The sequence below is a fragment of the Lepidochelys kempii genome, chromosome 20 (assembly GCF_965140265.1).
Source record: "Lepidochelys kempii isolate rLepKem1 chromosome 20, rLepKem1.hap2, whole genome shotgun sequence".
NCBI lineage: Eukaryota > Metazoa > Chordata > Testudines > Cheloniidae > Lepidochelys > Lepidochelys kempii.
Window position 1 is genome coordinate 18156851 of NC_133275.1, and position 22122 is coordinate 18178972.

Here is a 22122-nt window from a genome sequence, read left to right on the forward strand (position 1 = left end):
GGCAGTAGCAGAGAGCTCTTCAATCTAGCAGACAAAGGCATAATGAGATGCACTGGTTTGGAACTGAAGCAAGACAAGTTTAGACTAGACATAAGGTGTACCCCTTAAGTAGCAAGTAATTAGCCATTGGAACAAATTTACCTGCAGAAGTGGTGGATTCTCCATCAGTGAAGTCTTTAAATCAAGATTGGATGTCTTTCTAAAAGATGCTCTGGCTCAAACAGCCTGAGGCTCTCTGGCCTGTGTTATGCAGGTGACACTAAGTGATCATAAATGGTTCCTTCTGGTCGCAAAATCAGGGACCACACACACAAAAAAGCAAGCCTTATTCCTTGGAAACCCTGACTGCTGATCAGTGTTCATCCCATTGACCTCTAGGGGCCAGAGTTTCTAAGGAGCTGTGTGCACGCGATCTGAGATTTTATGAAAATCTGCCCATTGCTGTCGCAAGGGGAGCTGCGGTGTCCTGAACCCTTTGGAGAACTTGGCCCTTATTTAAGTGCTCAAACAGCTGAGCTCTCTTAAATCTGGCGCTGACCTGGGGGTGCTAAACACTTAATATGTAGCAATTTTCCTCCCATTCCTTCAATTATTTTACTCTCAAATATTTATAATGGGCACCTAATACACTAATAATGACGTAGAGCAGACGAAATAGCCACGGGTGAGCGCAATTAACCCTTGGAACAATTTACCAAAGGTTGCCACAGATTCTCCATCACTGACCATGTTTAAAGCCAGAGGGGAAGTTTTTCTAACAGGTCGCCTCCAGGGAGTAGTGGGGGGGAGCTCTCTGGCCTGCCTTGTCCAGGCTGATGATCACAACGGTCCCTTCTTTCTAGCCTGGGACTCCATGAACCCAGGTCCGGGTCTCGGCTGCTTGAGAGGCTCCCACCCACCCAGCCCCGGGGGCCCGCCGGGCTCACTCCGGGAGCACATGGCAGGTGAGGGCAGAGGCCGGGCAGGCAGTGGCTTCCCTTGGCCTTGGCGCGCATGCTCGGAGCGCTGCGGGGCATGCGCAGTGGCGGCGGATGGGGTTCGGGCTGCGCGCGGCCCGGCTGCGGCTGCTGCTCCGACCCCGCCCCAGGCCGGGCCCCGGCCCCCAGCGGCCCCGCAGCGCCATGGCCCCGCGCATCGGCACCCACAGCGGCACCTTCCACTGCGACGAGGCGCTGGCCTGCTACCTGCTGCGGCTGCTGCCCCAGTACCGGGTGCGGGACCCCGCCGGGACCCTCCCCCAGCCCTGCCCCCCCCGGCTCCCCCCGGCCCGGGACCCCCCGGGACCTGGGATCCCCCCCAGAGACCCTCCCCCAGCCCTGCCCCCCCCAGCTCTCCCCGGCCCGGGACCCCCCCGGGACCTGGGATCCCCCCTAGAGACCCTCCCCCAGCCCTGCCCCCCCCCGGCTCCCCCCGGCCCGGGACCCCCCCGGGACCTGGGATCCCCCCCAGAGACCCTCCCCCAGCCCTGCCCCCCCCCAGCTCTCCCCGGCCCGGGACCCCCCCGGGACCTGGGATCCCCCCCAGAGACCCTCCCCCAGCCCTGCCCCCCCCAGCTCTCCCCGGCCCGGGACCCCCCCGGGACCTGGGATCCCCCCAGAGACCCTCTCCAAGCACTGCCCCCCTCGGCTCCCCCCGGCCCGGGACTCCCCCGGGACCTGGGATCCCCCCCAGAGACCCTCTCCAAGCACTGCCCCCCTCGGCTCCCCCCGGCCCGGGACTCCCCCGGGACCTGGGATCCCCCCCAGAGACCCTCCCCCAGCCCTGCCCCCCCCCAGCTCTCCCCGGCCCGGGACTCCCCCGGGACCTGGGATCCCCCCCAGAGACCCTCCCCCAGCCCTGCCCCCCCCCAGCTCTCCCCGGCCCGGGACCCCCCCGGGACCTGGGATCCCCCCCAGAGACCCTCCCCCAGCCCTGCCCCCCCCCCAGCTCTCCCCGGCCCGGGACCCCCCCGGGACCTGGGATCCCCCCAGAGACCCTCTCCAAGCACTGCCCCCCCCAGCTCCCTCCGGACTGGGATCCCGCCCCCCCCCCCCCAGAACCGTCTCCAGCCCTGCTCCCCCAGCTCCCTCCAGACTGGGACCCCCCCGGGACCTGCGATCCCGCTCCCCCCGGGAACCGCCCCCAGCTCCCCCGAACCGGGACCCCCCCCCCGGGACCTGGGATCCTGCCCCCCCTGGACCCTCCCCCAGCCCTGCCCCCCGTAGCTTCCTCCGGATCGGGACCCCCCCGGGACCTGGGATCCTGCCCCCCCTGGACCCTCCCCCAGCCCTGCCCCCCGTAGCTTCCTCCGGATCGGGACCCCCCCGGGACCTGGGATCCTGCCCCCCCTGGACCCTCCCCCAGCCCTGCCCCCCGTAGCTTCCTCCGGATCGGGACCCCCCGGGACCTGGGATCCCGCCTCCCCCAAGAACCGCCCCCAGCTCCCTCTGGACCGGGACCCCCCCCCGGGACCCTCCCCCAGCCCTGCCCACCCAACTCCCCCTGGCCCGGGACCCAAACCGGGACCTGGGATCCCAGGACCCTCCCCCAGCCCTGCCCTCCCAGCTCCCCCCAGATCGGGACCCGCCCCCCCCCGGGACCTGGGATCCTGCCACCCTGGGAACCGCCCCCAGCTCACTCTGGACCAAGACCTTCCCCCAGCCCTGCCCCCCAGCTCCCTGTGAACCGAGACCCCCCGGGACCTGGGATCCCGTCCCCCCCAGGGACCACCCAGCCCTGCCCCCCCAGCTCCCCCCAAACCGGGACCCCCCCCGGGACCTGGGATCCTGCCCCCTCCCAGCTCCCCCCAGACTGGGACCTCCCCAGGACCTGGGATCCCGCCCCCCGGGGAACTGCCCCAGCCCTACTCCCCCAGCTCCCTCCGGACCGGGACCCCCCTGCGACCTGGGATCCTGCCCCCCAGCGGGACCCCCCCAGCCCTGCACCCCCTCCAGCTCCCTCCAGACCGCCCCCCCCTGGGATCTGAGATCCCGCCCCCCCAGGAATCCCCCAGCTCTGCCCCCCACAGCTTCCTCCGGACTGGGATCTCGCCCTCCCCGGGAACTCCCCCAGCGCTGCCCCCCAGCTCCCTCCAGATCAGGACCTGGGATCCCGTCCAACCCCCTCCCAGCCCTGCCCCCACCAGCTCCCTCCGGACCGGGACCCCTCCAGCCCTGCCCCCTGGGATCCCACCCACCCCCACACGGCTCCCCCCAGGACCTCGGACATTCCCTGGGTCCCCCCAGCCCTGACCCCCGGGACCTGGGATCCCGTGACCCCCCAGCCCTGTCCCCCCCCAACTCTCTCCAGACTGGGACCCCCCCAGCCCTGCCCCCTGGGATCTCATCCAGCTCCCCCCAGGACCTGGGATCCCCATCCCTCGGGACCCTCCAGCCCTGACTCCCGGGACCTGGGATCCTACAACCCCTCAGCCCTGGACCACCCCCCCCCCCAACTCCCTCCGGACCGGGACCCCCCTGGGACATGGGATCCCGCCCCCCCACCAGGACCCCCCCAGCTCCCTGGGATCCCACCCACCCCCACCCAGCTCCCCCCAGGACCTGGAATCCTGCTCCCCCACACCCTGCTTCCTCCACATCAGGACCCCCCACCCCGGACCTGAGATCCACATCCCCTGGGGCCTCCCTGCCCTGCCCCCCTGGAACCAAGGCCCTCATTTCCCAATACACCTCCCCTCTTCCCCCCCCACCCCCCCGAAACTGAGACTCCTAGTCCCGAGCACTCCCCCAAGACAACCTTCTCCCTGGACCTTTCCCCAAAACCAAGACCCCACAACCACCCTCCCCCAGTCTGCCTTCCTGGGACCTGGGCCACCATCTGATACCACCCCCAGGAACTAAGAAGCCTGGGACACTCCTCCCTCCCCCCCCAAAAGAAAAAAAAAAACTGTTTCCACCCTGGGACCCCCACCTGGGAACTGGGACCTACACCGAAGTCTCCCTTCTGCCCACCAGGAGCTGGTACCCTTATCCCGCAGCCCCTTCCCCACCAGGAATTGGGACCCGCAACTGGGATACCAATCCTCCCATACACCCCAGGATCACCTATCCCTCGGGACTCCTGGCATCCCCACCTAAGACCACCGTACACCAGGACTTCCTCCTGAGAGCACGACCCCCATCCGGTACCCCTTCCCCTTCTCGTCGTCCTGGGATCCAACATTCCCGTCCCTTGACACCCCTCCATCCCCTCCTGCTGGCATTGGGGCATGCACCCCTCCCTTTCCCTTGGGATTCCCAGTCCCCTTTGCCCTGGGACCCGGCACCCCTCTTCTGGGACCTCAAACCCTGGACAGCTCTCTCCTTTTCCCAGAGCCTCCAGCTCCCCTCCCGGGCACTGCCCCCCATCCCTTCTGGAGGCTAGCACACCCTGGGACTACGGACAGGGATCCCTCCCATCATCTTTCCTGCCCCAGAAAGCCCCAGTTCCTTCCCCCTTGGGTGCCTCTGGCCACTGCTGAGTCCAAGCCCTGCCCCTGCTGATAAACACAGGGTGGAACTGAATTCACTCCCCTACTGAGCTGCCTTGTGGAGGGGAACCTTTCATTGTGTGCCCCCTCCCTCCAGGATGCGGAGATCGTCCGGACGCGGGAGCCCCAGCTGCTATCCGAGTGCGACGTGGTGGTAGACGTGGGTGGCGAGTACGACCCTCAGAAACACCGGTACGATCATCACCAGAGGTGAGAGCGGAAATGCACAGCCTCTGCCTGGCCCCTCCCACTGCAGGGGCTGAAAGCATGTTACAAAGGAAAGGGCAGGAGCATCATGCCTCCCTTTATAAATGGGGAGACTGAGGCACAGAGAGGGGGAGGGGAATTGGAGTGGACTAGCGGACAGGGCACTGGGCTGGGACTCAGGCCACCTGGGTTCTATTCCTGGCTCTGCCGCTGACCTTAGGCATGTCCCTTCCATTCTCCGGGCCTCTTTTTCCCTCCCGCTCTGTCTGTGCAGCACCTAGCGCAGTGGGTCCCTGATCTCGACTCTCCTGGGATACAGGTAATTAGTGACTTGCCCAAGGTCCTACACCAAGCAACTTAGTAGAACCCAGGTGTCCTTACTTTCACTGGGTCATGGGGCCTGGGCCTGTCCCTCTAAGGGTGTATCTACACTGCATTGTAAACCCAGCCTCAGACTCGGGTTTGAGCCCAAACCCTCCTACCATCCACACACAGATCTGACTGACTCGGGCCAGGAAACCCTCTGGACCCGGTGTCAGGATATAGATATTCAGGCCCGTCTGTAAAGGCCTAGACTCTAAGAATGTAGGTGTATTCTTATCACGTGGCTCGTTCTAGAGGTATAAAAGAATCAAAATCACTGTCTGCCAGTGTAGGGGCCTTCTCTCACTGTGACAGTCTGACGCCCTGTGCTTAGGCTAAGGCCTTTGGCTAAGCAGCAGAGGCAGCCATAAGCTGGGAAGTGAACGGTCACATTGAAAGAAGGTGCTATTGGGCTGTTAGGAATACAATCCTGTCCTGATCATGCCAGTCGCCTCCAGAGAAAGGGAAGTGCCTAGAAGATGTAAAAGGAAACTTAGTTTGAGAGCATCCTGTTTGGCAAGAACTCACTTATCAATAGCTGGGATGTGAAATCCTCACTTCTGTATTGTTTTGTCATTATAGTTCCCACTTATTTATTTGCGTGGTCTCTGTCTGATTCTCTGATTGTTTCTGTCTGCTGTATAATTAATTTTGCTGGGTGTAAACTAATTAAGGTGGTGGGATATAATTGGTTACATGATCATGTTACAATATGTTAGGATTGGTTAGTTAAATTTCAGGAAAATGATTGGTTAAGGTATAGCTAAGCTGAGCTCAAGTTTTACTATATAGTCTGCATTCAATCAGGAAGTGTGGGAGGGGAGAATGAGGGGGGGAGTTGGAATCATGTTTTGCTAAAGGGGGAAATGGGAACCGGGAATGGGGGAGGGGGAATTGGAATCATGTTTAGCTAAGGGCAGGAATGGGAACAGGGACACAGGTGTAAGGCTCTATGGTGTCAGAGCTGGGAAGGGGGACACTAAGGAAGGAAACTGGAATCATGCTTGCTGGAAGTTCATCCCAGTAAACACTGAATCGTTTGCACCTTTGGACTTCAGGTAATGTTGCTCTTTGTTCATGCGAGAAGGACTAGGGAAGTAAGTGGGTGAAGGAATAAACCCCCTAACACCCGGGTCCTAGGACCCAGCTCGGCAAGGGAAGGGAGGTCTGAGTTCAAGTCCCACCGAAATTGGATTCAAGCCCTGTCATTTTGCAGTGTGGACGCAGCTCCAGACGCAGACCTGAGTCAGAAGGGCTGCGTAGTGCTGTATGGATGGGTTAGCATGGCTCTGAGACCCAGGTCCAGCCATTGTACGCCCTGGTTTACAACGCAGTGTGGATCTCAAGCGCTAGCTTGGAAACACTGAGTCCACAAGCCTGGGTCCCCCGATCTGGGTTTACAGTGCAGTGTCGACGCACCCTAATGGGCTCAGGCAGTGGGCACAGCAATGGCTAGTATTTAAGTTATTTTGGTGTATAATACACTAAAGAAGGAGGGGTGGCCTCAGGAACTTGGGCTAATTCTTCCCTGCCTTTTGCAGGTCCTTTGCACAGTCCATGCACTGCCTGAGGCCCGACAAGCCCTGGAAAACCAAGCTGAGCAGTGCGGGGCTGGTGTATTTCCATTTTGGCTCCCAGATCCTGGCCAGTCTGTTGGGGCTGAAGGAGGAGGATCCTATAGTGCAAGCGCTGTACGATAAGGTAGGAAGTGGGGAGGCAGGGTGGGTGGGCACTAACCAGGGTGTCCCACGCTCCAGGGCTAAAAAGGCCTGTTTTCCTCCTTAGGAAAATCATAATCAGTACCCCTTTCTGGCCCCTCCTGTCTGAGGATCTCAAAGCACTTTGCAGACATGGATGCAGTGATCCTCACCAGCCTCCTGTGTGGTGGATTAGTATCCTTAGCCTTGTTTTATAGCTGGGGAAACTGAGGCACGGAGCAGGGACGTGTCTTGCCCAGGAATGGTGACTCGCCCGTAGAGGTGGGATTAGAACCCCAGCCCCTCCATCTCTGACCGTTAGACCCCATTCCCCTCCCAGACCTAGGAATGGAACCCAGGAGTCCTGGCGCCATCACCTTGCTCTAAAAGCTGGCTGATGCTCCCTTTGTAAAAAGTCCTCTTCTCCTGACCTTCCCCAGGAAACCCGCTTTTTTTAGACACACTCTCGCTGTCCATATTCACGGATTCCCACCATGATGTGGGCTTGGGGGGAGGGGGGGTGTTCATCCCAGCTGCACCCCAGTGACAGGGGAAGGCAGGTAGCTGCTGCCTTGTTCAGAAGCTGCAGGGACCAGTTCAGCTCCTGGTACAGGCTCGGCCTGTCCTAACTTGAAAAGCACCCATGGGACTTGGCAGGGGTTCAGAATTGCAGATGGGTAAGGATGCCCCATCCTTGCCTCTGCCCTGACGCGGGATGTCCCTGCTTTTGGGATAGAGGGGTCCCTGTGTTGCTGGGATCCCCCAGGAGGGGCTCTTGGGCCTGGCCTGCCTAGCAGCCATAGAGGGGTTGGATGGAATCTGGAGAATCTCTGCACAAGGTTTCCTGCTCACGCGTGCCCGGAGTTGCTGTGGTTTACGGTGGGTGCGCTGTCCTCCCAAGCCCAGCTCACATTTCTGTATAAACAGAGCTAAGGCGTAGCTAGGCTCATGGTCTCAGCCCCTCGGGGCAGGTCGTTTTTCCTAGCAGCCCTTGCTGCTCCTTCTGCTGGTAGCTGGAAATGCAGAGTTTGTGGCCTCAGAAGGCCAAGCTGGGTCCTTTTCTGCATCATGCATCTTGGCGGCCGACAAAGGATCCGCAGGGGGAGCCGGGCTGGCAATTCTGCCTGAGCCAAAGCAGACTCTGGCTTGGTCAGGGTACCTGCAGGGCTGGCGAGAGTTAACCCTCTTTGTGGCACTGAAGCCAGCAGGTCACCGTGGCCGCTGACTCAGATGGGCCCGTTTTTAGGGCCTCTGATCTGCTCGTGACCTGCCTGAATCCGCCACGAGGCTCCATCGGGAGGTGGGCAGGCCAAGGAGCCCCCGTGCCCCCCCCCCCCACCCCCCCGGACCTGTTTTATCCTCTCCTCTGCCCCCATCCCAGCTGTACGAGAACTTTGTGGAGGAGATCGACGCCATCGACAACGGCATCGCCCAGTGGGACGGGGAGCCTCGCTACGCCATGACCACCAACCTCAGCGCCAGGGTGGCCAACCTCAACCCCCGCTGGAATGACACAGACCAGGACACAGAGGTGGGCACGTGGGGGCGGGCGGAGGGGAAAGCGCAGGTACCAAGTGGGCTGCACCATGGAAACACGGAGGGGAGCATAGACTTAGATAGGGGGTGGGCTGTACCATAGGCGCCGACCTCCTATCTATCTATCTATCTGACCCTACCTCCTATCTATCTGTGGGTGCTCCGGGGCTCAAGCACCCCTGGGGAAAAGAATTGTGGGTGTTCAGCACCCACCAACCACAGCTGTTCAGCGGGGAGAGGGAGGGCAGAGAGCAGCAGGCGGGCGGGGCCTCGGGGGAGAGGGTGGAGCAGGGGTGGGAAGAGTCAGGGGAGGGGGTGGAGTGGGGTAGGGAAGAGGCTGGGAGCGGGGCCTCGGGAGGGGGTGGAGCAGGGGCGGGAAGAGGCAGGGGGCGGGGCTTTGGAGGAAGGGGCAGAGTGGGGCGAGGCCTCTGGGTGGAGCGGGGATGGAGCCTCCCACAGGGAAAAATTAAAGTCAGTGCCTATGGGCTGGGGAAGGAGCAGCTAACGTCCCTGGTTTGTTTCTCCTCCAGGCCGGGTTCAAGAAGGCGATGGAACTGGTGGGCCGGGAGTTCCTGGACCGTCTCAATTACTACCACCACTCATGGCTGCCGGCTCGCGTGCTGGTGGAGGAAGCCATTCAGAAGCGCTTCAAGGTATCTTCAAGCACGCAGGGGTTCTTGGTCTGGGGTCTGCGACCAGCCCTGGCCTCCCCACGTGGAGATTCTCAAGTTCGGGGGATCCTGGGGTGGCAGAGGCTGATCAATGTCCTGTTGGCTGTATGCTGGGCTGGGGTGTTGAGCCTAGATTTGGTTGACGGGCTTGGCCCAGTGCCCAGCTTGGGTTTCCAAGGATAATTCATACCCCTTCCAAGGATCTCCAAGCACGTGATGTCCACTGAGGTTGATGCCCACCAAAGAGAGAGAGAGACACACACACACTCAATAAATTTCCACTCTGCAGAAGTGGGGCAGCAGCCTACCTGAGGCCACGCAGTGAGCTGGGCATAGAACCCAGGAGTCCTGACCCCCAGCATGTCCCCTGCCTGCGTTTCTCTGGTCACTGAACATGCCTGGCAGCTATTCCCACCGGCTACTCCAGGGGCTCTGCTTTTACGGGCAGGTGGGTTTCTTTCGACCCCAACTCCCTCCCTGGGGCAGTGACAGGGCCGCATTGGGCCAGGCACTGCACAGACACACAGTCAGGGACTGTGCCTGAGCTTCCCCGAGTCAGGGACTTGCCCAGAGAGCTGAGACTCTAGACACTGGTGGGGAAACGGAGGCACAGAGAGAGGAAGTGACTTGCCCAAGATCACTCAACAGATCAGTGGCAGAGCTAGGAATAGTCCCAGCCCAGGGCACAAATCCATTGTGGTCGTAATGGCCCAGCATCCCGGGAGCTCTTATCTGCTCCCCTCCCTTCCTGAGTCCCATGTCTCCCTCTCCCCTGTCAGGTGGACCCCAGTGGCGAGATCCTAGTGTTCTCCCAGGGCGGCTGCCCCTGGAAGGAGCATCTCTTCAGCCTGGAGTCGGAGCTGGGGGTGGAGAAACCCATCAAGTTCGTCCTGTACGCAGATCAGAGCGGCCAGTGGCGAGTGCAGTGCGTCCCTGCCGGGCTCCACACCTTCCAGAACCGGTGAGACCCTCAGCCCCCAGAGCCCCACCCCCAATCTTTTCCTGCATGCCCCCGCCCCCAGCAATGGGGTGAGGGAGAGACAAGCCACTGCCTCTGTGAGGGGAAGGGAGCGGGGGTTGGGAGTGGAAGCCCCGAAACGACATAATTGTACGAGCACAAACACTGTGTAAACTAGGCCCAAGTGGGGCTTGCTTGGGTTCATCTTAAACCTGCTCCTAATGTAAACGGAAATCAGAGCGCTTGTGTGTCTTGGGTATTTCACACTATTTCTGGGTACAGACAAGCTCGGTGTCTGAGCTGGGTCGGGTGAGGGTGCCAGGGAGGTCGAGAGCCTTTGGACGCGCCTCAAGTGCTCTGAGCTCAGCCACGCTTCTTTCCTCCTTGCTCGGTTTCTCTCCTGGCCAGGCTGTCCCTGCCGGAGGAGTGGCGCGGAGTCCGGGACGAGGCGCTTTCCCAGCTCAGCGGCATCCCGGGCTGCGTTTTCGTGCACGCCAGCGGCTTCATCGGAGGCAACCGGACCCAGGAAGGCGCGCTGCGAATGGCGCAGAGCACGCTGGCTCAACAGACCGGCTCTGACGCACCAAGCAGCTGATTGCCACCAGACTGTCCCCACAGAGCTGGCCTTCTGGGTCCCGCAAGCTCGTCCAGGTCGTGCCGTGAGGAGAGCAGTGGGAGCTCTCGAACTGGGCCCTGGCCAGCAGAAACCCCTGGAGGATGGAGGCCGGGTGGCCACGGAATCACAGCGAGGATTGGAAAATGCTGGAAGTGGAACAATAAAGGATTGTGGATGGACCTGTCCGCGTTGGGTCTGTCTGTCGCGCGGCTAGGCCATGACGTAAATCAGGTCGGCCATGCTGGTCCCAGCCCTGTAGTATACTTGTGCTGTGCATCTGTGCTGGGTTGCATCAATTGTGGTGCGCCAGGTAAACAAAGCGACACCAGCTGTGACGTTCCCTGGGGCGCAATCTGGACTGATGGACAATTCTCCAGCCTGGGGTGCCCACATGCAGCCTCCAGCATGTACATCACTCCCACCTACGCTGTCTGAGTGCTACAGCCAGCCGCTCCTGACTTACACTGCAGAGAAACTCCCAGTCCCAGATTTGCCCCCAGAAACATGAGTCATGTACTGCCCAGCTCTCTCCTGGACAATACAACCTCATATAAAGTCTGCCATTTTATTAACCTAACTTAACAAGCTAAATGAATTCAAAGCACAGGTCTCTCTTACACAGTGCTTCAGCAGTCTTATTGGCTGAACTTTCAGACAGGATCCCTCCCTTAGTCCAAAGCTGTTTCTTTGTTCCTCAGGTGTTGTGGCTGCCGTGGGGAGAGATGAAGGGAGAGAGATCTTGGGGCCTCTGTTCCGCATTCTTACACCTTTTCCGCCTCTTTGAGAATCATCTCCAGCTGGGGTACAGGAGACAAAATCTGTGAGGATGGGAACCTCCAGCTGTTTCTTTGCCAACGAGTAAATTTCTCGCTCACACCCTTTTTTCTGCCAAAGAATGGCCCTTGTCCAGGTGATGGCCCATTTGATTTTGCTGACACCTGGCTTAGGGGTCAGTTTGCCTTTTGTCTCTGAGGAACTGGTTTGTGGCTGCTTCCCCAGATTTGGAACATGTCTCAGTAATATCATACAATAGAATCTTATAATTTTATATGCAATGTTGCCACACATTTTATCAGGACAATAATGATCAGCAAATTATGAGTTTTCAGATGATACCTTGCAAGGCATAGTTTGCTCAAAATTTATCATAGTCTTGAAAAAGGGTGCTCTGGGGTACAGACTGTCATACACCCTGCCGTTCTAACCAGGCAATGCATTCTGCCTCTGATCTCTGGCATTTCATCCCAGTAAACTTCCTCATGTCTTGGCTGGGGGGAGGTCAGTCCAGCACTGGCAGCAGAGGTGCTTCAGTCACTGCCCTAGAGTTTAGTACTTGTCTGGCAGGGGCCTGAGCCCCACCTTTCACCAGAGCTTTTGGGGTTGCCCACTCTGGATCCAGGTCTGAACTTGCTCAAAGAGTTCCTCCAGAGCCAGCCGCATCTTTCCCTGTAAAAATCCCCCAGCTGCCGTTTCGCCAAGGTGCAGGGTAACATCTCCCAGAGTCTCTAAGCCACTTACAAAGTCTGTCTAGTGCTTTTGGAATTTGTCCCCATCAGCCTTTGGAGCCACCGCAAACTCCCAGCCCCTTCCCCTTGGCTATCTCTCGCTCTCTAATTGCAGCCTGCAACTACTTAAACTTTGCCACCATAGGCCTGGTTGCTGGAGCTTTGATCTGCTCCAGAGGGATGTGGGGCAAGTTCCTGTCAGGCAGGAGGGTCTTTGTGTTTATGCGGGGAGGCCATCCTTTGCATCTCTCTTTCATGCTGTGAGGGACTGGGGAAGGCGCTTCAGTCTTCTGTTTCTATTTCTGGGCTGGCTACTGCTGAGATCAGGGCCCATCTTATACTGGGTGCTGCACAGCCAGAATGAGTTGCTCCCTATCCCAACAAGCACCGAGGAACAGCTGAGAGGTGTGAGGGGAAACTGAGGCACGGAGCAGGGAAAAGTCACTTGCCCAAGGTCACACAGTGACAAAGCTGGGGATAGACCCCAGTCCTGTTCTCTAGCCACTAGGTCACACTGCCTTCGCCAGGGTTTCAATGGAGGTGAGAGAGCTGGAACTAGCTTGTCCCGGGAGCGCAGTTCCCAGCAGCTCCCCCGGGAACAACGGAGAATCTCCCCCACCTCCCCAGTTCCTAATGGGAATCCCCCCTCCCTGCAGTGAGAACAATGAGGAGCAGTGGGGGCTTTCAGAGCCTGTGAGATCATCCAGCTCCCCCTACCCCACCATGCACCCCTCTCCAGGCCCCAGCACCTCTGGCTAAACCTGCACAAAGCAGAGGGCGGGGGTGGGGGTGGGTTCTCTACATCCCTGCCCGGAGGTGGGGCAGCTTGTGCCTACTCCAGTCTTGTCCCCCCAGTGTGGGCCGAGGCATGTGGCTTTGGGCTTGTTTTGCCTGCTGCAGATCTGTGCCGGGTGCTGTTCTAAGGAAAGCTGAAATCTGGCATGGGGAAATGACCCAAGGACCTGCCCTCCCCCACTCCCTGGGCTGGGACCCTAAAATGCTCCCACCACCCCTTGAGACTTCCCTGTCCCATGGACCCCCCTCCACTGCTCCCTGGCATCCCCTTGCCCCCATCCTCCGGTAACTAACCTGCCCCTCCCCCATTCTCCCTAGCAGCCCTTGGGGTAAGCAGGAGGTCCCCAGTCATGGACATAGATGCTATAAACCAAAGCTATTGGGGGCCTGACCCCTCCCCCGGAAGGAGCTGGGGGGGCCGCTCTAAATGGCGCTCTCAGGGGAATGTCCTTTGACCCTAGCCAGGCCCCCACACCTTGGAAGCTGCCAGCGTGTCCCAGAAGGATCTGGGGATGTGATGAGAGGGCAGCATTTGTCCCACTGGGGGGGAATGAATGGGGGGAGGTGTTGGGGCATGGGGAGGGGGACCTTGGGGAGTCTTGTGGGGTGGCAAGTGGGGACTGGATGTGGGGGCATGTATGGATGTGTGGGGTGGCAGTGATTGGGCGAATGCGTGTATGGAGGGGCTGGGAGACGGGGAATGGGGGAAGCTTGGGGGGGTTGAAGGGGAGTGGCGGTGTTGGAGTGTGGCGTGTCGAGCTGGGGGAGGTGTCAGAGAAAGGGGGTTGCATGTGGGGGGAGTATTTCATAGATTCCAAGACCAGACGGGACCGCCTAGCCTGTCCTCCTGTGTAACACAAACCAGAGAACTGCCCCAGACTAATTCCTAGGGCATCTCTTTTATAAAAACATCCCATCTTGATTTTAAAATTGCAAGTGATGGCGAATCCACCACCACCCTTGGTAAATTGTTCCAATGGTTAATTACTCTCTCTGTTAAAAAGTTATACTTTATTGCCATCTGAATATGTCTAGCTTCAACTTCCAGCCACTGGAGTGGGTTAGACCTTTCTGTACTAGATTGACACTCCCATTAGTAAATATTTGTTCCCCGTGTACGTACCTAGAGCCTGTGATCAAGTCACCCTTTAACCATCTCTTTGTTAAGCAGCAGAAATTGAGCACCTTGAGTCTATCACTATAAGGCAGGTTTTCTAATCCTTTAATCATTCTCAGGACTCTTCTTTGACCTCTTCCCAATCTCCTCAACAGTCTTCAATCGGGGGCACCAGAAATGGACTCTCTATTCCAGCAGCGATTGCACTTCAAAGGCATATAACCTTGCTCTTCTGACTCGAGATTGCACTGAGAGCCCCCTGTTCATCTGATTATCCACCAGCAGCCCCAAATCTTTTTTGGAGTTGCTCCTTCCCAGGATCGAGCCCCCCATCCTGTAAGTGTGGCCAGCATTCTTTTTTCCTAGATATAATCAGTTCCATTTAGCCCTATGAAAACACATTGTTTGCCTGGGCCCAATCTACCAAGCAATCCAGCTCGCTCTGTATCAGTGACCAATCCGCTTCTTTATTTACTGCTCCCCAATTTTTGTGTCATCTGTGAACTTTATCAGAGATGAGTTTAGGTCATTCATAAACATTTTAAATAGTGTAGGGCCAAGAACCCATCCCTGCAGGACCCCACTGGAAACAGACCCGTTCAATGATCCCCCATTTACAATTACATTGTGAGACCTGTCACTTAGCCAGCTTTTAATGCGGTCAATGGGTGCCATGTTAATTTTATATCTTTCTACTTTTTAATCAAAATGTCGTGTGGTACCAAGTCAAACACCTTACAGACGTCTCAGCACATTACATCGACGCTATTACCTCTATCAGCCAAACTTGTGATCTCATAAAAAAAAAAAGATATCAAGGTAGTTTGATAGGATCTATTTTCCATAAACCCATGTTGATTGGCATTAATTATAAGACACCCCTCCCCCTTTTAATTCTTTATCAATCCAGTCCCATATCAGCTGCTCCATATCATGCCCACTATCGGTCAGACTAACAGTATTATAGTTACCCAGGACATCCCATTTTACCCTTTTTAAAAATTGACACATTAGCTTTCTTTCAGTCTTCTGGAACTTCCCCAATGTTAATGTCCAGCACTGCTCCTCAGCCAGCTCTTTTAAAACTCTTGGATTCAAGTTATTTGAGCCTGCTGATTTAAAAATGTTCTGACTCTAATAGCTGCTGTTTAACATCCTCCAGTGGCACTAGTGGAATGGAAAGAGTGTTGGGTAATATGACTAAATCATTTCCCCCCAATACAGAACAGAAATATTTATTGAACACATCTGCCTTGTCTGCATTATTGACAATCCTACTATTTCCATCTAGTAATGGACCAATACCAACCCGAGTAGAGGGAGGGAGGGAGTATGGGTGGGGGGTGTCAGAGGGAGGGAGGGCAGTGTGGGGGATGGGGCGGGGGGGTGTTTGGGCACGTTGGAGAGGGCAGTGTGTGTGTGGGTGTCAGAGGGAGGGCAGTGGGGGTGAAGGGATGTTGGGGGAAGGGTGGTATGTCTGGGGGGGTGTCAGTGGGCTGTGGGGGAAGATTGGAAGGGGTGGGGTGGGGGAGGGAGTGTAGGGGGAACAGCAGTGTGTATGGGGGTGTCAGTGGGAGGGGGTGTGTGTGTGGGTATGGAGGGAGTGTAAAAAGGAGGCGGTGTGTCTGGGGGGTTAGATGGAGGGTTGTGGAGGGAATGGGGGGTTGGGGGAAGGGCAATGCCTAGGGGTTGGGAGAAAGAGGGAGTGAGGGGTGTCAGAGGGAGGCAGTATATGGGAGTATTGGGGACTGGGAGGGAAGGCAATATGTATCTGGGGGGCTGAAGTCAGGAAGTATGGATGGGGTGGTTGGGAGAAGGGGGTGTTGAGGAAGAGCAGTGTGTCTGGGGAGCTGGAGGCAGGGCTGTGGGGAGGGTGGGGGGCAGAGTTGTGGGGGATATTGGGGATGTTGGCAGCAGGGCTGTGGGGGAGTGTTGGAGGCAGCCTGGTTGTGGGGAAGGAGGCACTGGGTGAAGGGCTCTGTGGGGGGGGAAGGAGTTGGGAGCTCCGGTGGGGGGCTGGAGGCAGGGGAGGGGGCCGGGCTCGGGGGGGGGGCAGGGGAGGGAGGCTGGAGGAAGGGGGGGCTGGGCTCGGGCCAGGGGCAGGGCTCGGGGGGGGCAGCGGAGGGAGGCTGGAGGAAGGGGGGGGCCGGGCTCGGGGCAGGGGAGGGGCTGGAGGCAGGGCTCTGATGGGGGGGCTGGAGGCAGGGGAGGGAGGCTGGAGGAAGGGGGGGCCGGGCTCGGGGCAGGGGAGTGGCTGGAGGCAGGGGAGGGGGCCGGGCTCTGGAGGAGGGGGCTGGAGGCAGGGGAGGGGGCCGGGCTCTGGGGGGGGGCAGAGGAGGGAGGCTGGAGGAAGGGGGGGCAGGGGAGGAGGCAGGGCTCGGGGGGGGCAGCGGAGGGAGGCTGGAGGAAGGGGGGGCCGGGCTCAGGGCAGGGGAGGGGAGGGGCTGGAGGCAGGTGAGGGGGCCGGGCTCTGGTGGGGGGCTGGAAGCAGGGGAGGGGGCCGGGCTCTGGAGGAGGGGGCTGGAGGCCGGGCTCTGGTGAGGGGCTGGAGGCAGTGGAGGGGGCCGGGCTCTGGTGGGGGGCTGGAGGCAGGGGAGGGGGCCGGGCTCTGGAGGAGGGGGCTGGAGGCAGGGCTCTGGTGGGGGGTTGGAGGCAGGGGAGGGGGCCGGGCTCTGGGGGGGGGCAGAGGAGGGAGGCTGGAGGAAGGGGGGGCAGGGGAGGAGGCAGGGCTCGGGGGGGGCAGCGGAGGGAGGCTGGAGGAAGGGGGGGCCGGGCTCAGGGCAGGGGAGGGGAGGGGCTGGAGGAGGGGGCTGGAGGCCAGGCTCTGGTGGGGGGCTGGAGGCAGGGGAGGGGGCCGGGCTCTGGAGGAGGGGGCTGGAGGCAGGGCTCTGGTGGGGGGTTGGAGGCAGGGGAGGGGGCCGGGCTCTGGGGGGGGCAGAGGAGGGAGGCTGGAGGAAGGGGGGGCCGGGCTCAGGGCAGGGGAGGGGCTGGAGGCAGGGGAGGGGGCCGGGCTCTGGTGGGGGGCTGGAGGCAGGGGAGGGGCTGGAGGCAGGGGAGGGGGCCGGGCTCTGGAGGAGGGGGCTGGAGGCAGGGCTCTGGTGGGGGGTTGGAGGCAGGGGAGGGGGCCGGGCTCTGGGGGGGGGCAGAGGAGGGAGGCTGGAGGAAGGGGGGGCCGGGCTCAGGGCAGGGGAGGGGCTGGAGGCAGGGGAGGGGGCCGGGCTCTGGAGGAGGGGGCTGGAGGCCAGGCTCTGGTGGGGGGCTGGAGGCAGGGGAGGGGCTGGAGGCAGGGGAGGGGGCCGGCTCTGCGGGGGGTGTGGGGGGGGGCTGGGCTCGGGGCCCGCAGCTCTGACGCACGGTGCCGGCTGGCGGGGCTGGCTCTGCCGCAGGCAGCGGCCGGTCCCGCCGGGGAAGTTGGCAGGCGCGGGCTGGCGGGGCCGGGCTGGCGGATGCCCAGGGCTGGGGCTGGCCCGGAGCCCGAACGAGGAGCCCGGGGCCCGGAACAGCCCCCATCCCGGTGGGTGCATTTACCGGCCCCGGGGGGTGATAGCGGCCCCGGGGGATGCTCGGCCCCAGGGCTCCAGGCAGGATCGCGGGGGGAGCCCCGGGAGGACAGAGCCGGGTTCGTGCAGCGCCGGGCACAGCAGCTCCTGAGCCCCCCCCAGCCCTCCAGCCAGTGATGAACAAGGCGGGGCGGGGGTCGCTGCCGGATTGGGCGGGGCAGCCAGGGGCTCAAGGGTAAGGGGTGGGGGGCAGGAGAAGTAAACGGGGTTAGCACCCTAGGGTGCTCCTGGCGGGGTTTAGTTCTTCAGGCACCTGCTGCGCGCACACCCCCCCGGCTACCGCTGGAGTCGGGGGGAGCAGATGCAGCCAGGTATTTTTGTTTGAATTGCTTCCTTTGTTGTTATCCTGGGTAGAGTGGGCCCCACCCAGTCTCTGCTCTAACCACTAGACCCGACCCCCTTCCCCAGCTGGGAATAGAACCCAGGAGTCCTGACTCCCAGTTCCCCTGCTCTATCTAACCTAGTGGTTTTCTGGTGACCCAGTTAAAGAAAATCGTTGATGTCTGTGACCCAAAGGAGCTGGGGATGAGGAGTTTGGGGTGTGGGAGGGGGCCAGGGCTCTGGCTGGGGGTGCAGGCTCTGCAGTGGGGCCAGGGATGAGGGGTTTGGGGTGCAGGAGAGGGCTCTGGGCTTGGGGGGGGGTCTCAGGGCTGGGATAGAGGGCTGGGGTGCGGGAGGGCGGGGGGGGTGTAGGCTCCGGGCAGCACTTACCTCAGGCGGCTTCCAGAAATAGTGGCATGTCCCCCCTCTAGTTCCTAGGCTCTTGCCCACAGGCACCACCCCTCCAGCTCTCATTGGCTGGGAACCGGTGAGGAGTGCGGAGCAGCACGCAGAGCCCCGTGGCCCTCCACCTAGGAGCCGGACCTGCTGCTGGCTGCGTCTGGGGCACAGCGCGGTGTCAGAACAGGTAGGCACTAGCCGGCCTTAGCCGGGCAGCGCCGCTGACGGGACTTTTAACCACTCGGTTGGCGGTGCTGACCAGAGCCACTGCGACCCACTGGTCTAACCCACTAGACCCACTTCCCTGCCAGCAGTAGGAGTCCTGCCTCTGAATTCCACCCTGCTCTAACCACTAGACTGCACCTCCTCCCCAAAGCTGGGATAGAATCCAGGAGTCCTGATTCCCAGCCCCCCTGCTCTAGCTAACCCACTAGACCACACTTCCCTCGCAGCTCTAGGGCTAGAACCCAGGAGTCCTGACTTAGCTCCCTGCTCTGACCACTAATCCTGTGCCCCCTCTTGCTCTGCAGCCTGCCCGGATAGTGGCCTGTCCACACACACGCACGTGCCAGCATCTTACCGCCCCACCTCCCAGCGCTCTTTACATCCAGGGGCTTGTCTCTTGCTTTCCAGACCGGGTGGCCAGCCTGCATCCCAGGGGCTCTTTCCCTGCTGTGAGGGTCCTGGAGAGCCAAGAAGAGGCAGGGGGAGCTATGCAGAAATGCCAGTGCTGCCCTGGCTACTCCTCGTGGTTCTCTGCCGCTGTGGCGGCCTGGCATGTCCTGAGGGCTGCCGCTGCCCGCTGGAGAGCAGGGTAGTGAGCTGCACCCATGGGCAGCTGCGGGAGATCCCCCAGGGCATCCCCCGCGACACCCGCGTGCTCTACCTGGACTCCAACGAGATCACCGGCCTCCCGGATGGTGCCTTGCGGGAGCTGCGCCAGCTGCGGGAACTCTACCTCTCTGACAACCTGATCGAGAACATCTCCCTAGCCGCCTTCGGGGAGCTGGGCAGCCGTTTGCAGCTGCTGGACCTCTCCAATAACCGGCTCCGGCAGCTGGGCCCCGCCGAGGCTGCCTCTGCCCTGCGGGCTAAGATGCGCCTCTACGGCAACCCGTGGCACTGCGGCTGCTCCCTGCAGAAGCTGCTGGAGGCCCTGCCCCTGGAGGCCGAGACCCTGGAGGACGTGGTGTGTGCCAGCGCGGCCCGGGAGGAGTACGCCGGCCAGCCCTTCGCCCTCCTGCTCAACACCGGCATCGACTTCTGCAGCGTCCAGCAGAGGACCACGGACGTGGCCATGCTGGTCACCATGTTCTGCTGGTTTACAGTGCTCATCGCCTACGTGCTCTACTACGTTCAGCGGAACCAGGCCGAAACCCGCAGGCACCTGGAGTATCTCAAGTCCCTGCCCATCAAGCAGCCGAGTCCAGAGGAGGAGGAGATGGAGGAAGACACGCTCAGTACCATCCTCTGACCCCGCATCTTTGCGGTGGGTGGGAGCTGTATTTAAAAGGGGAAGGTTTTGACTTTGAACCACGATGGCTGAGAAACCCATACAGAGTATGCTGGGAGGATTAGAGAGGAAGGTTGGCCTTGTGGTGGTTGGGCCAGGAGAGACCTGGGTTCAATTTCTTATTCTGCCACAGACTTCCTGGGCAAGTCACTTAGCGTCTGTGTGCCTCAGTTCCCCCATCTGTACCTTAAGTCTTGTCTACATGGGGAAGTTGTTCCAGAATAAAGTAGGGCATGAATCTGAAGCACAGCAGCTGTGCTGGACCAAAAGTGTCCACATGGGGAGTTTTCTGGACTAGCTTATTCTGCAGTAGCTATTCCAGTCAATTTCCCCATGTAGACAAGGCCTACGGCAAGTAGGGTTGAAGGCTAGCTAAGCCCTAGAGCTCAAAACATAATCGCTAATGAGGAATCATCAATGCATGGGGAGTGTTTCCAACCAAGATCAGTTCTTGGCTCAATGCCATTCACTATTCAGCCATTGGGCAGGAAATGGGGAATCACTGCCAATAAAGTTTGCAGGTTGTTAAATCATGATGAAGACAGGACAGTGAGAGACAGCAATGAAGATAACCTGGGCACCTTTCACACCTGGCTGAATGCCTGGTCTGACATAGAGGCACAAAGAAGATAGGTGTCACCGGCTGCGTCCTGGGAATAAGAGTCTGAAAAGGGTGTGGGGAGCTCATGGTGGAAACCAGCTAAACATGAGCTCCCGGTGCGGTGCGGTGGCTGAGGAGACATCCATAGTCCTTGGATGTACAAAGCAGGGGAGATGGAGTAGGAAGGTGGTATTATCTCGGTGCATAGCATTGGCCAGGGCATTACTGGATACTGTGTCCAGTCCTGGCGTCCACTCTTCAAAGAGGAGGATGGAAAAAATGGTGATTCAGACAAGAGCTGCAAGAATGATTCAAGATCTGGAAAACCTGCCTCGGAGCAAGAGGCTGATGGAGCTCAATTTATTTAGCTTATTATTCAAGAGGTGAAGAAGCACCTGCAGGGGGGTGGAAATGTTCAGAACTAGGAGGTTAATTTTAAACTGCAAAATCCTTTATTTAGGCACCAAAGTAAAGGTCCTGATTTTCAAAAGGAAGGGCTGGGAAGGGAGCTGCGAGTTACTAGCACAGACAACTGTGTTCTTCCTGCTGAATTGTAGCTGGTTTTTAAAACTCAGACTGAATAAACTCCAAACTCCGCGTTCTTCTTCGAGTGCGTGTTCATGTCAATTGCAATCAGGTGTATGCGCGTGCATGGTAGCCGGAAGATTTTTCACCGAGCAGCATCCGTCGGGTCGGTCTGGGCACCCCCTGGAGTTGTGCCTTCATGGCGCTCGATATAGAACCCTGTCCCCCCCAACCCCCCCTTCAGTTCCTTCTTGCTGCCAGTGACGGAGGCTGGAACTTCCCGTAGCCCTTGCTTTAGCAAGCATCTTCAGCAGTTCTTTGTATATAGTTTATCTCAGTAGTTTTAGTTAGTAGCTAGTGATTAGAGTTGTTAGGGGTCCCTCCGCCCCTTTTGACTCCCCAGAGCCGTGGTATGCTGCGGTCCCCAGGGTTTAAAAATGGTGTGGTCTGCGCAAAGTGCATGCCGAAGAATGAGCCACACTCTTCGTGCTTATGGTGCCTAGGGGAGGGTCACCAAAAGGATCGCTGTCAGATCTGCTGCGAGGTCCACCCTAGAACACTTACAGAAAGGGAGCAGCGGCTTAAAGCGATCCTCACGCAACTCTACACCCCAATTCAGCTCCGGGGACCCGGTTCCTAACACGTCCTCATCGACGCAGAGTGCCCCGGTGCCGTCATCAAGTTTGGTGCTGAGAAAGGACTTGTCCCGGGACACTCAGTACTGGCACGGCACCTCCTGAGGCCCAGCGGAGAGCAGGCTCTGATCTCACTTGCCAGTGCCTCAGAAGAAAAAGAAGCCGGACAGTCGGTCACCTCCGGCTAAACATAGAGAAGTGGGACCCCAGGTGGGCCACAGCTCCGGATCCCCTGTCGGGGCCGCGTGGACTCCTGCCCAGGCAAGGCAGTTGAGTTCCAGGTCGCTGTTGGCTTTCCTGGTTAGTCACGGGGTTTCAGTTTGATTGCACTCTGGCCAGGCTGTCTGATAATCCAAGCCGCCTTCCCTTTCTCCAGGGGCAGGGTATGAGCCATGAACTCCCGTGTCTGTTTAGGTGTGTAGACACCCTCATAAGCCAAGTCCCGCTCCTGGCGTGAGAGTAACTAGGAAGTCCCAGAGTGTCAGCAGGGCCCCTCTTCTGTCGGCCTGGCCCGAGGCTGGGTGATTTCACGTGGCAGCGAGGGGCTGCCGGTCAGAACCAGCAAGCTGGGCCCAGCCTCTCCTCTGGTGACCCATCTCCACTGGGGTGAAGGGCAGCAGGGGAGGGGGGTATGT

The 22122-nt window shown here is 59.6% G+C and overlaps 2 protein-coding genes across 5 annotated transcripts; both read left to right on the plus strand.

Annotated features, from left to right (window-relative positions):
- Window positions 1–1008: 1008 nt before the first annotated feature.
- On the plus strand, window positions 1009–10695 carry MYG1 (MYG1 exonuclease). Its single transcript, XM_073318599.1, has 7 exons — window positions 1009–1211; window positions 4566–4678; window positions 6580–6739; window positions 8117–8266; window positions 8802–8924; window positions 9722–9903; window positions 10309–10695. Exons 1-7 carry the CDS (start codon window positions 1032–1034, stop codon window positions 10493–10495), a joined length of 1095 nt encoding a protein of 364 aa, XP_073174700.1. The 5' UTR covers window positions 1009–1031; the 3' UTR covers window positions 10496–10695.
- A 6603-nt stretch (window positions 10696–17298) lies between these two features.
- Window positions 17299–20928, plus strand: LOC140900752 (leucine-rich repeat-containing protein 3-like). 4 transcript variants are annotated; one of them, XM_073318515.1, is made up of 3 exons: window positions 17359–17447; window positions 18267–18400; window positions 18847–20928. In XM_073318515.1, exon 3 carries the CDS (start codon window positions 18935–18937, stop codon window positions 19685–19687), a length of 753 nt encoding a protein of 250 aa, XP_073174616.1. In that variant the 5' UTR covers window positions 17359–17447; window positions 18267–18400; window positions 18847–18934; the 3' UTR covers window positions 19688–20928. The 4 variants fall into 4 exon arrangements, with proteins under 4 accessions (XP_073174615.1, XP_073174616.1, XP_073174617.1 ...); XM_073318516.1 differs by having other exon boundaries at window positions 17360–17447; window positions 18246–18400; XM_073318517.1 differs by lacking the exon at window positions 17359–17447 and adding an exon at window positions 17705–17804 and having other exon boundaries at window positions 18246–18400.
- The last annotated feature ends 1194 nt before the right edge of the window (window positions 20929–22122 follow it).